At 40.1% G+C, this 12,592-nt stretch overlaps 2 protein-coding genes across 2 annotated transcripts in view; one reads left to right on the top strand and one right to left on the bottom strand.

Annotated features, from left to right (window-relative positions):
* slc13a4 (solute carrier family 13 member 4) overlaps positions 1 to 10,782 on the top strand; it is a 27,456-nt gene extending 16,674 nt beyond the window's left edge. The window contains exons 8-16 of the mRNA XM_044107922.1: positions 94 to 278; positions 2,448 to 2,567; positions 2,734 to 2,835; positions 3,903 to 4,004; positions 4,105 to 4,214; positions 4,431 to 4,552; positions 4,657 to 4,818; positions 6,653 to 6,790; positions 6,970 to 10,782. Of these exons, the coding sequence (XP_043963857.1) occupies positions 94 to 278; positions 2,448 to 2,567; positions 2,734 to 2,835; positions 3,903 to 4,004; positions 4,105 to 4,214; positions 4,431 to 4,552; positions 4,657 to 4,818; positions 6,653 to 6,790; positions 6,970 to 7,107 (1,179 nt within the window). The 3' untranslated portion in view covers positions 7,108 to 10,782. The remainder of the gene's footprint in view (positions 1 to 93; positions 279 to 2,447; positions 2,568 to 2,733; positions 2,836 to 3,902; positions 4,005 to 4,104; positions 4,215 to 4,430; positions 4,553 to 4,656; positions 4,819 to 6,652; positions 6,791 to 6,969) is intronic.
* LOC122826273 (cytochrome c oxidase assembly factor 6 homolog) lies at positions 10,780 to 12,592 on the bottom strand. The gene is made up of 3 exons (XM_044107926.1): positions 12,381 to 12,592; positions 12,013 to 12,166; positions 10,780 to 11,259 (listed from the first exon to the last, which is right to left on the bottom strand). Exons 2-3 carry the CDS (start codon positions 12,154 to 12,156, stop codon positions 11,161 to 11,163), a joined length of 243 nt encoding a protein of 80 aa, XP_043963861.1. The 5' UTR covers positions 12,157 to 12,166; positions 12,381 to 12,592; the 3' UTR covers positions 10,780 to 11,160.

Below are 12,592 nucleotides of genomic sequence, written 5' to 3'. Positions count from 1 at the left end.
AAACGCCGTCGCTTTAAACTCCCTCTCTCTCGGCGGCTCCCCGCAAGCTATAGTATTGAATTCAGTCACAGCGTTCCTGTGGCTCCTCTTTAGGTTGCCATAGAGATCCCAAACGTGAAGCGAGTGAAAGCCAGAAGAGACTCCCAGTACCCAACGAAGAGGGACCACATGATCTGCAAATGCCTGTCGCTCAGCATCACCTACGCAGCGACCATCGGAGGACTGATCACCATCACCGGGACGTCCACCAACCTCATCTTCGCCGAGCAGTTCAACACGTAGGTCCATGTTCTGTTCACAGCTTCACATTCAGAGGCTAAAAGAACCTTAGACCACTGTCTGCCAGCAAGTGGCGGTTTCAGAAATCAACAATTGAGCTTTCTGTGGAGAAACCCCCTGAGAATGAGCATAAATTTTCTTCCATACGAGCAATTTAACTGGTAACAGGTGTGGGGAATTTTTACTCTTAACCTTAAAAGCTCTACTTAGCTTAATGTTTGTCACGTTAGCCCTAAAGCAGGTTTTGATTTTTCTTTTTAAAAAAAAAATAAAAATTTTTGATTTTAACATGTGTGGTTCAAAATTGTAATTCTGTAAACCGGTGAATTTGATGATTCTACATTGAACTGAGCACATTTAAAATACACTATGAGATTTAGAAAACCTTTATTCTAAATGTACAACAAATAGACAGTATTACCGTTTTAGTACAGCTTAGTAGCTGCCTGTGTTGTTTTTCTGGAGGGCGGTCCTGTTGTTTTGTGAGAAAAACACCCCTGTTATCTGGGATTATTTTTCAACATAAAATAATGAAGCTGAATTTTGTGGAGCAGCAAGTGCCGAACTCTGGGATTCACGGTATTCTGCTGTGTCATGCATTACTTTCCTCAACTTCATAGCCTCGTTAGTTACTTTTTAAATATTACAGGATCAAATAAACAGCTGGAAATAAAAGAAAAAAACAAAAACCAATGCAATTCAATATAAAGATAATGAGTAGCTGAATGAAATGGAGAGTGAAGTAATTGTTGTGTTGTCGACAGTAGTGTGACAGGGATGTAATGGAGAACTTTGTAAAACTTAAAATTTCTCTGAAGTTGCGCATTTTTAAAATCAGTATTTATTTATTTTAAACTACTTTAAATATGAATTCTAAGACATTTTTTTGGGTAGAAGTTTTGCTTTTTTTCTAATTCAGTCTGTTGAGAGAGCAAAACGATACTTTTTTCTTCTTCTTCTTCTTTTTTTTTTTTTAATTCTGATGCCAACAGATTTTCATTCAAAATTCCCTGATATTTCAAACGACATGGAAGCCAAACAAATATAGAAGCTATTACAGTAACGACAGCTCATAATGACCAGAGCCGCCATCTTTTCCCTCTGGTTTCGAACACATGTACGGCTAGTTTTGGCAACCACGTTGCTGTGATTTAACGCTCGGTGTGAAAAAAGATCCCGGGGGCAGTGAAGGGTCTTAAATCAAACTAATCAGCCTGTACAGTCCTAATAGAGCCGATTTTCTCCAGCCAGTGTTTTTAAGCCCCACAGAATGGCCTCCTTCATGTCACAGCTCAGTGGGCAAAGGTCATGCTTTTTATTCTTCGCACAGTTGGGTTTGTGTGTGTGTGTGTGTGTGTGTGTGGCAGAGGTAATCCTAAGAGTATATTTCCGGGAACGGGAATCTTTTGAGAAACTTAACTCTTTGCTAAAAACAAGACTCGTGATGGATGCGTAGAGAGTGCAGTTGCTCTCAAAACTATGCAAGTCCTGTTTTCTGTGACCACAAACCAAAATAAAATAAGGTGGTTGCAGAAAGGCCTAAACCAAAACTTTATTGAGTTAGTCATATTTGGACACTGTTTGTCTTCCAAAGGTTCGGACTGTGAGGATATCTCTTGTCTTGATTCACTGGAAAAATAAGATCCACCTTTATTTTCAGCTCTCCAATGCCGAAGCTATTGGGAAAACCTTGACCAACGGTTCCACTTTTGTGTGCAAAAAACATAAAAATAATTTATGCTAGAATTTCTAGCACATAAAATCTACTAATTAATGAATCAAATTAGTCCCGGCCCTATTTGAAGACCACTTTTGTCCTTGACTGTATTGAAGACGCTGCAAACATTATTAACTGCAGGTAGCATAGCTGCTGCTCACAGCCACTTGACAGAACCAAATTTGTTTGAATCCAACTGAAGTTTTGGTTTCAGTGACATAAATCCGGTGGCGTCTGCGGGTTTTCAGTGACTCTCACACGACTCCAACTGAAGCCGTCATTCAGCGCAGGCGTGAGGCCGTGGCGCTGTTTGGAAACGGCTCGGCGTTGGGATTGTTGTTTTTCATTCATATCAGCTGAAATGCGACACACCTGCTTGTTCTCATCTGTCCTTTTAAAACGCTACAAGTTCCCTCCCCGTCTCTCTGTCTGGATTTTTTCCCTTTTCCAGTCGCTATCCGGAGGCGAAGGTGATCAACTTCGGCACCTGGTTCATCTTCAGCTTCCCCATAGCCATCATCATGCTGGTCCTCACCTGGCTCTGGCTGCACTTCCTCTTCCTCGGCTGCAAGTGAGCGCACGTCTTTCTTTCTTTCTTTTCTTTTCTTTTCTTTTGTTTCTGCTCACAGTCTCACACACGTCCAGGTGTGTGATTATTAGTGTTGCTCACGCTCACATCTTATCATTACGGTAATCCGTTGGTGTGTAACTCAGGCCGCTGCCGTCTCTGTGCTCAGCTTCAGAGAGACGTGTTCGCTGAGTAAGAAACGCAAAACCAGGAGAGAAATGATGTCCGAGCAACGGATCCAGGAGGAGTACGCCAAGCTGGGCCCCATCAGGTGACTGGGGAGCCTCGTGTTTGAATCAGAGTTCAGGCTGGGAAAGCTGCTGTGGCTTCTGTGTCTTTACTGGGATCTTTTTTCTTAAGTGACGCATCGACACAAAGTAGCTCAGAAATGTTTAAAGTCAATTGTTTTTATTTTTAAAACTCAATTTTCAAGTCTTGCTGCAGATCCTCCAGCTGGATTTTCGGTTGATTTACCGAATAGAAATATATTTGTTTCTCACTAGCTGTGTTTCCATTGACCACATAATCGTGTAATTTGACAGTTTGAATTAAATAAATTCACTTAATAGAAACACGGCAATTATTTTTTTAAAAACAACAAAAAACTTGTTTGTTTTTTTTTTTTCATTAAAAAGGATGAGTTTTTTTTTATTATTTTGCAAAACTGCAATGGAAGCACTTTTTTTCCCCACATCACACGAGTCACATGACCAACAACAGGATGTTGCCGCTGGCAAAAACCACAAAAAAGAAGAAGACAGGAAGTAGCTGGAGGGTCACGGAGCAGCTTGTTTTTTAATGACTTCTCACGTGAACAAGCTTGTTCACATGTGATTTTAATTTAATGGAAACACTGCAAATGTGAAATCAAATTTTGATTTTATTTTTTACATTAGCGGAATATTGGCAAAGTTTTGGACACATTTTTAATGGAAATGCAGCTGCTGTCAGCAGTTAAATCCCACCAAACCTTTCTTGTTTTAGCCGACTTAAAATGACAGGAAAGGAGAAAGCAGTTGGCTTCAGGTGTGACCTTTAAAATATCGATAACTCAGATGCGTCACTTAACCTGTTTGTGGAGAGAAACCTGATAGGTTTGACACAAATCACACATTTTCCAGATTGTACACATTGTCCCTGATACGAACCAAATGTATGGAAACGTTAGTCAATTTTCTAGTTGTAACTGTGACAAATTTAGAATCAGATGAGTTAAAGCTTTTGCAGCTGCATCCAACTGGTCTGAGGTGGCGCCCAGACGTAGCTGCGATGCCCACTGGTGCAGCAGTTGCTGACGTGCCTTTTTTTTTGTTGTTTTTTTTTGTGGTTGCGTTGCAGCTACCCCGAGGTGGTGACGGGGATTTTCTTCATCCTGATGACTCTGCTGTGGTTCACCAGAGAGCCTGGCTTCGTGCCCGGCTGGACGTCGCTCTTTGAGAAGTAAGCGGCTGCGGACGTCGCAAACGACTCCTCTGTGGTCATGATCCAATACGGCGCCGTTGCGGTGATACGATGGATTTTCGTTTGTCTTCGTCTCCAGGAAGGGCTACAGGACCGACGCAACCGTGTCTGTCCTCCTGGGCTTCCTGCTCTTCCTCATCCCAGCCAGGCGTCCCTTCTCATCATCCTCACCCTGCTGCAGTAACTTGGGTCGGTTCCCTTGGAACAGTGAAAGCAATTTTTTTTTATTAATTAATTATTTATTTATTTTTAATAGTTTTAAAACTTACGGAGAATTTCCCAAAGAATATACAGCAAGGAATTACACAAATACGTCTCCCAAAAAAACCAAAAACACAAGGTAATCAGCTTTATGTTATGTTTGTTTCTTGTGTTTTTCTTTTTGTTGTTTTTTTTTGCCTTCAGGAGACAGTTCAGATCCCGACCCTCTCGCCCCCATGATCACTTGGAAAGATTTCCAGAGGCTGATGCCGTGGGAGATCGTGATCCTGGTCGGAGGAGGATACGCGCTGGCGGCTGGCTGCAAGGTAAAACACGCCCATCTCTGCTGACGTGGCAACACAACAACATGTACACACTCTTCCCAGTTGGTCAGATTTGTATTTGTGGGATTAATAAACCGTACCTGCAGGTGTCGGGCCTGTCGGTGTGGATCGGCAGGCAGCTGGAGCCCATGAGTGGCCTTCCGCCCTGGGCCGTCACCCTGCTGGCCTGCCTCCTGGTGTCGGCGGTCACAGAGTTTGCCTCCAACCCAGCAACTCTTACAGTCTTCCTACCCATCCTGTCAGCTCTGGTATGTTTGTCAGGTCCTCCACTTCGCATGCGTTGAAAATGTAAGTCACAGATGTCAAACTGTTCCTCAGTTTTTAGATGAGCCACAGGTACAAAACACTGGAATGAAATGACTTAATGACCTCCTCCTTGTGTAGATCAGTTCTCCAGAGCCTTAATGACCTAATTATTCTATTAAGGTGGTGCAGGAGAGGCACATCTAAAAGTTGCAGGACATTGAGGCCCCTGAGGACTGGAGTCCTTGACTTTTGGCGATGATGAAATGAAAGACGGCTAAACGTAGAACTGCTATGTTAGGAGTACCGTCTGTAGAAAGACGGAGAGTAAACAAAGTTAATATTGGTGATAACTCTGTCAACATTGTCATCTGGGAAAGAGACACAGCTAAACATTAGCTGTGTTTCTATTGGCAGTATAATTGTGCAATTTGACATTTTGAAAATAAATGGAAATGTGCCAATTATAGAAAAAAATGCTTGTTTTTCAATAAAACAGGAACTTAGAATAAGGTAGATGTTACAGTTTACAAAGCAGTGAAAAATATTTGCCCCATTACAGATTTCTTTTATTTTTGTTTAGTCACGTTAGAGTCAAACGCTTCAGACCACTGAAAAAATGTATTATCTGATCACTGCCTGTTCTGTAGAATCACAAACTCGGTTTAATAGAACTTGTCTGATACCAAGAAGTAGGACCAAAACTTCAAAAAGTGCTAAATGCTCAGATAAAGAAGTTCAAGAACCAGTTAGAAACAAAGTCAAAGTTTTGGCTCTAGGGTGAGGTGGTTTTTAGACCATATTGAAATCTGTGTATTTTACAAAACGAAACACTTTTGAAGCAGACAACAGAAAGTATTATGTATTACGAACAAATGTATTCATGTGTGATTTTACTGCATCTGTTTTTTATTCAATGCAAAATACAGTAATTCTGAAATTCTTTTTTTTTTTTCAACATTAGTGGAATATTGACTAGAAAACTCGATTAGTTCTGTGGAGATTTGTAATTGACACACCGAGTGGTTTGGTTTTTTTGGGGGGGAAGAAAATCAAACGGCACATATACTTAATGTATTAGTATTAGTATTAGTATTAGTACCCTTATGTAGGAAAGAGCAACACTGCTAAACGTAGAACTGCTGGGTCAGGAGTACTTTCTATGAAAAAGCAGTAATGGTAGCGGCACTTGGAGCTCTACTGATGGATTTATCTGCAGAAGAGACACCGCTAACACACTAGCACAGAGTAAAGAGAACTTTGAACAGGAAGGACAAAGTACTGTTAGTCAGAGGCAGCCATACTTCGACTGATGGCTTAATACACGAAGGAGATGCAGCTAAGCTAACAAGCTAGCTTAGTCTAGTACAGAGTAATAGTAGTCAAAGACAGCAATGCTTCGACTGATAGCTTTATGCACAAATGAGACACAGCTAAGCTAGCAAACTAGCTAGCCTAGGTATACCCCCCAAAGAAATAATACAGAAAACACAACATAACTGATGAAATGTTAGGTTTTCTTATTACAGATTTCACACTTGGTTGCACTGGATAATGTTCAGTAAAACTCAACCTTCATGCATTTAAATAAACAATACCAGAAATTTGTAGAACTTTCATAAGTGCTGCTGTGAAATTAACTTAAAATGCAAAAGCTTGCTCTCTTGTGAATTTTTTATTTTTTTGTCCTTCTCCATTCTTAAATCATTTTTCAATCATCGTGTTGTTATCGTCATCTTGCCTCCGTTTGATCTCCAACCAACAGCCGCTCTCTCCCGTTCCCCCCTTGTAATGTTCCCTCACTGTATCCGTATTGTCCTTCTTCACCCCACGGTCCAGTCGGAGACCCTGCTCATCAACCCCCTCCACACTCTGATCCCGTCCACCATGTGCGTGTCATTTGGGGTCATGCTTCCAGTGGGGAACCCCCCCAACGCCATCGTCTTCAGTTACGGCCACGTGAAGATCAGCGACATGGTAGGTCTCTAACACACACTCTTTGTGCACCTGCAGCATCAAAAGGCTTTAGATTTGTTTGGTCTAAAATCAAAGAATAATGTTTTGTTTTCTTTTAGAACTGAATGTTCCTGTTCTTTTTTCTTCTTTCCCAGTCTTTTCAGGTCAATTTATGTATGTTCTTTAATCTTCCCCTCCAGGTGAAAGCAGGGTTTGGAGTGAACCTGATCGGCGTGGCAGTGGTTATGTTAGCCATCACCACTTGGGGCGTCCCGCTTTTCAACCTAACCGAGTTCCCCGCCTGGGCGGTGGCCAGAAACGTCACCGGAGGATTATAACCAGCGCCGGGCTGAGGCCCGAGCCAATAGAAAGGGGTTGAGGCAGGGGGTAAAATTAGAAAGAGAAGAGTTTTAATGACGAAGACAAAAGACCCCAGAAAACATGACAGAGACAAAAGGACCGTCTTCCCCAGAAAGAGACTGAGAGAACCGGCCTTACGGAAAAGAAGACAAGAGAAAATGGCGGAACGCTAGCTTAGCTAGAATATTAGCTTCAGTTTAAGTTGGCCATATTGTGGTCGCTCTGGGGAAAAAACCGAACTCCAACAAATTAACTTTAGCTTCTTGGCTATAAATGCACAATTTCTTTCAATGAAGCAATGCAAATTAGAAAGCTAATTGAAGCAAATTAAGAGCTCATATCGTATTGATATCTCAAATGTATAACAGAACTGAGAGGTTTTTTTTTGTCTGTTTTTTTTTTTTAACAAATCCACCATGAATGAAATGTCTTAATATATTCTTTGTAATCTTGTAGTAAACGGTGCAATAGAATTCAGCTAACTAGCCACTTGTTAGAGACCTCTTTTGTGCTTTACCTATGCATGGTAGCGTAGCGCACTGGTCAACTGGTTAAAGCGAGGTTTCTACTGTGGCTATGGATGTACTGTATCAATACACTCACTGATTAAAACGGTAAAGAGGAAGAACCCAGAAGTATTGCTGGTGTAACACTGTGGCTGGTATGTAATTAGTTTGACTTTTAACACTCTGGTACATCTAGAAGAAAACACAATTTGTATGCAAAAGCTGATGGTGCTGCAGGCAGTGGGGTAGATCGTTCAACTGTTAGCCTAAGCTAACGTTAATACAGCGCATCATCTGTGTCTGGTGTACAGATGCAACTAAAGCAACAGTTTTCACCTTGATGAGTTTATGATGCAGGCTAGTTAAGTCTGAACTGACAACACACCAGCATCCTGATTCATGTGCTTTTACGACTAGAGAAGGTACTGTAAGGTCTTTAATGAGGTTAAAATCTTTTTTTTTTTTTTTTTTTTTAAAGTTCGGAATTAATTATTTGTCAGCCTTTCATTGTGAAGATCTTCAGGAATGTCTGTCTTAGCTGTATTGAGATTTTTAACTTCAAACAGTCCGGCTACTAGCAGAACTGCAGCTGCAATGCTAGCAAAGATGTCTGAGAAGCTAGCAACAAGTTTAACAAACTAAATAAACACCGATGATTGCAAACACTCAGAAGAGTGATGCTAACTGTATGAAGTTTAACAAAAAAAAAAACAACCTACATAAAATATTTAGCATTTGGTGGTCTTTTGTAGTCCAAATGTCCAAATTTACTGAGTTGGAGATGCTGCTTTTGATGGACAATCCAAAAACCTGGAGCTGTTATTATTGGACTTAACCTAAAGAAATTGTACTCCATTAATTTCATTCCTACTCCAGTGATCTTCACTCACCATTTTGACTGTCAAATGATTCGTTAACTGCCTGTAGCACCATCGCTCAGATTGTGACGCTTATGCACTCAGGGCCCTGTAACCTGAGGCTCTGGAGTCAAAAGTGGTTGTTTGGACGTTCCACAATGGCTCTTAATACTTTGGGTAAAAATAATAAAGAACCAACTTTTTAATTTTTTTTTTAAAATATAGATTTATATTGTTTTAAATGAGGCTTTAATAGTTTTCGGTTTTTTCACAACACTAAATTTTCACAAGAGAATGACACTACAAGTAGCCATAATATTTTTTTTTGTCAATTCTCTTTTTGGAAATGCTAATTTTCTTCTTTCTCTTTATCTTAAAACAAACCAAAAAAGATTAACTGTTGTCCCCACAGTCTTAAGAGACAGACTAAGCCTGAATGTGGCTTTACAATTTAATTTTTTTTGTGTGTGTGTAGTGTCTTGTTTTGGGAATTGACAGTCTGATGGGACAAACCTCCCACTTCCCCGCTGTCGACTGTGACATCTGCTGCGCAACTCCCGAGCACCGCATTAAATCTGCAATAGAATCAAACATAATGTTTTCCAAAACTTATAAGGTGTCTTTTTTTCTAAAGGTCATGTTACACTTGCAGCTCTGAGTTTTATTTAGCTGGACTAAAGGCGGAAATGTAAAGGTAGCTGACCCCTGTTTTGACCATCACTAATCTGAGCAAATTATGTCTTCTGAATGCTTGACTTGGACCTCGACTGTTTTTCCCAGTGAGTGTAGTCAACCTACTGTACATATAACCAAATGTTTTTCTTCTGTTTGTATGCGTGGATAAAATCTAATTCGCCACACAAACCAGGGCTTCCCATCATGTGACCAATCATTTTTTGCTAAGGTTCTAAAGCTGATTTGGAGCTTTGCACCAAATACCTTTCTTTTTTTGCAGCCTGTTTTATTCAAAACATCTTGAAATGTTTTTTTTCTGGATCAAGCCTGTAATGCTAAAACATTGGCTGCCTGTTTTAAACCTGGATTCAAACCTTATAAGCTCATTGGTGCCTTGCTGTGATGTTGGAAAACCTCTATTCACGGCTTACTTCCTTAAATCTTGCACATTGTTTACTCTGCTTACGACAAGAATGTATTTCCAGTAGTGATCCTTTATTTTTTGCTAAAAAAGATCTTGAAACTTAGCTTTATTTTGTATTTTTGTCTCTTGTTGCCAGATCTCAATGTCCTTAAGATCGCAGGGAGAAATACTTGGATAAGCTCTGTTTTTTTTCCCCCCTGAGATGTAGGAAGTACATGACTGGATTATGTGCAAGAGGAGAATTTATGTGAGGCAGCAGAGTCCATTCAAGCTCTGGTTGACTGAAAACTGAGTACGGGACTGTATTGTGCAATAGTTCAATCCACTCATCAAATCACAATAACTCTTATGGTGGCAAAGTTGAAAAGGTTTATGCAAACCCAACCCCCCCAGCCCCATTGTACTGAGCAGAAATGCAAAAGGAATGCTTTATATTTTCACAGAAAATACAAAATTGAGATGTAATTTGTGACCGTTTTGTACTGCCAGAGGCCTTAGAAGTCTGAATAGAGCTACAGTTTTCTTTGTGGTTTGTAGATTTCTACAGGGTTCCTACACATTTACGGGGTCAAAGTTTCTTCTCCAAAGAAGTTCTTGATCAGGTTCATTTCAAACTGTGGTACTTCCAAAGATCAAGCTATGGAAACTCCTAAATGTAAAGAATGACTGACAGAGGTAATGACTGGAGCATGAGCGGAGGGATGATTGATGGATAAATGGCCAGATTGGGAGACGAGTGACCGAAAGAGGAATTGTTGGATTACGGGACGACTGGTCAGATGGTCAGGTGAATGGCTGGACATAGTGATGAATGGATTAATTGGTGTATGAAAAGTAGGACAACTGGACAGTTCCACTGACCGGACAGAGGGGCGGCCTTACAAACCGGTGGACAGATTGACAAATACATTTGACACCAAGAACTTGTATCAAACTCCAGAATGTAGGAACCCTGTTTCTAGCAATGGTTTCATTGACCTTTGACCTGGAGGCCACACTCCTTTGTAAATACACACTGATTTGTAATATAAACGCATTGTGTTTTTTTTGTTGTTGTTTTTTTTCCTCGTTTCTAATGACCTGTAATATTCTCAAATCAGCTGTTTTATCCTGAAAGGGTATTCATATCCACATATTACGCTAGAGTTGGAACACAATATAGAAGTACGACAATAAAAGCCATCGAAATCACCCTGTTGGATTGATTTATTCCAAAACGGTAGTAAATGCTGATGTTTTTTCAGAGTGGTCATAATCTAGAATCTTGAATGCTCTGCGACAGAAAGAGTCGATCCGGTCATACAAACTGCACAGCCACTTCTGGCTGGATTCCATTGACCTAAATCTTCCATTAAGACCAATTTGTAAAAAAAAAAAAAAAAAAAGACATTATTTAAGTAATTCTAAGGAACAATGTCCAATAACTTGCCAGGTTGTGCAACTCTTAGGATTCAAACCTTATCACATAAATAACGGTAAATGTGAGGTGTTTTCGTTTTCACGATGAAAACTCCACTCAGGAGTTCATGTGATTAAAAGTCAGTCTCCAGGGTTCCTGTTTGGTACGAGTTAGGAGTTTACTTGTGGGCCTCCAGCAGGTGTGAAGCCTTCTGTCTGCATCTTCTCTTTGTACTTCAGGAAGTCTCTCCTCTTGGTGAAATATTTCACCTGCCGGCAAGAGACGGGGGAAAAATTAGAGAGACGAAACGAAAGCCCTAATTCTGCAAAGCTTTATATCTTGATCAGTTGAGTAAAAGTAATTTTTTTTAATTACAAGAAAATTGTACAACAAAGTCTTAGTATACAAACAAAGTCGAAATAATGAGATTAAAGTCCCATAGTACAATTTTATTCTCATAAGACTGACTATATTCTCGTAACATGACTTTATTCTTGTAATTGTTTCTTAGCCTAGTCCTAATACTTTGTTTTACAGTTTCTGCTGTCAAGTCAGCTTATTCTTGATGTAGCATAATGCTGCATAAAACATGGCAGATGGGTCTCAAATTTAAAGCCAGGATGTTTTAAAAAGAACCTAATCTTGCATCCAATGAGAGACCCAGCTGTCTTAAAGGGGCGGGGCCAGTTACAGCAGCAACCTATACCCAAGTTTTAATAAACTGGCGTTTAAATTTAGCAAAACATTAGTGATTTAAGATCAGAATTTAGAGAAAGTGTTGGAAAGAGCAGACAGATAATGATCCGAAACAATCAGGTGCGACCAAAACAAAAATAAAGAAAAGCAACAAAAAAAAAGAAGTAATCTAGAAGTGGACTTAATCTGACAACTCTCTTAACTTAAAATGAGAAACAGATGTGCAGATTAGTTTTATTTTTAAAGAAACTTTATATTTCCTGAGTTTTTGAGCATCTCTGCTTCAACGAGCACAACAGATGATTAAAAACGAGCAGGTACTTTACCCACTGAGCTGGACATTTTGTCTCGAAGTCTCCCTGGAACTGCTGACAGGATTGCATCTTGTCGTTGTTGTCGTCCAAACATTGCCAGAGTTGATCCCTGGCGTCCCAGCAGGCCTTCCTCTGCGCTGAGTTTGGAGCTGACATTCCTGATCACCTGCAGGAGAGATTAGAAGAATCTATGCTTCACAGGCAGCTGCTGGTTGGTGGGTAAATTGTTGAAAAACAGCTTCCTTTCATAATTCGAATGTATTTTTAAACTACTTTCTGCTGAAATATACTTTGAAAAAAAAAAATTCCTTACACCGTTGACTAATTAGTAAGTAATAGAGTAAATTGTCAGCTGTCAATTTAACTTCGCTGTTACTTACCGAATAAAAAGCTAAAAAATAAAAAGACGACTCCGCGATTCCAACCCACTTCTTCTCTTCCCCTCGTCACTCCATTAAAAAGACAATTAGCACAGCTTTGCTTCAAAAACAACGTATAGTACACTTTTGTAACTGGATGGAAGACGTGAAGGACAAGCGCGACATCAGCACTTCCTCGTCGCGCGGTAATGACGTATACATGCAATTACGTG

The sequence above is a fragment of the Gambusia affinis genome, linkage group LG23 (genome assembly GCF_019740435.1).
Source record: "Gambusia affinis linkage group LG23, SWU_Gaff_1.0, whole genome shotgun sequence".
Classification (NCBI taxonomy): Eukaryota; Metazoa; Chordata; class Actinopteri; order Cyprinodontiformes; family Poeciliidae; genus Gambusia; species Gambusia affinis.
The sequence above is the reverse complement of the archived record's forward strand: the minus strand, read 5'-3'. Positions and strand labels throughout refer to the sequence as shown.

What these genes read in the sequence shown, in the direction of transcription:
- LOC122826273 (XM_044107926.1), bottom strand. Translation starts at nt 12,156, where the DNA reads ATGTCAGCTCCAAACTCAGCGCAGAGGAAGGCCTGCTGGGACGCCAGG. An exon ending in CAAAATGTCCAGCTCAGTGG is followed by an intron (nt 11,260 to 12,012) that starts GTAAAGTACCTG and finishes TCTTGCCGGCAG; the next exon opens with GTGAAATATTTCACCAAGAG.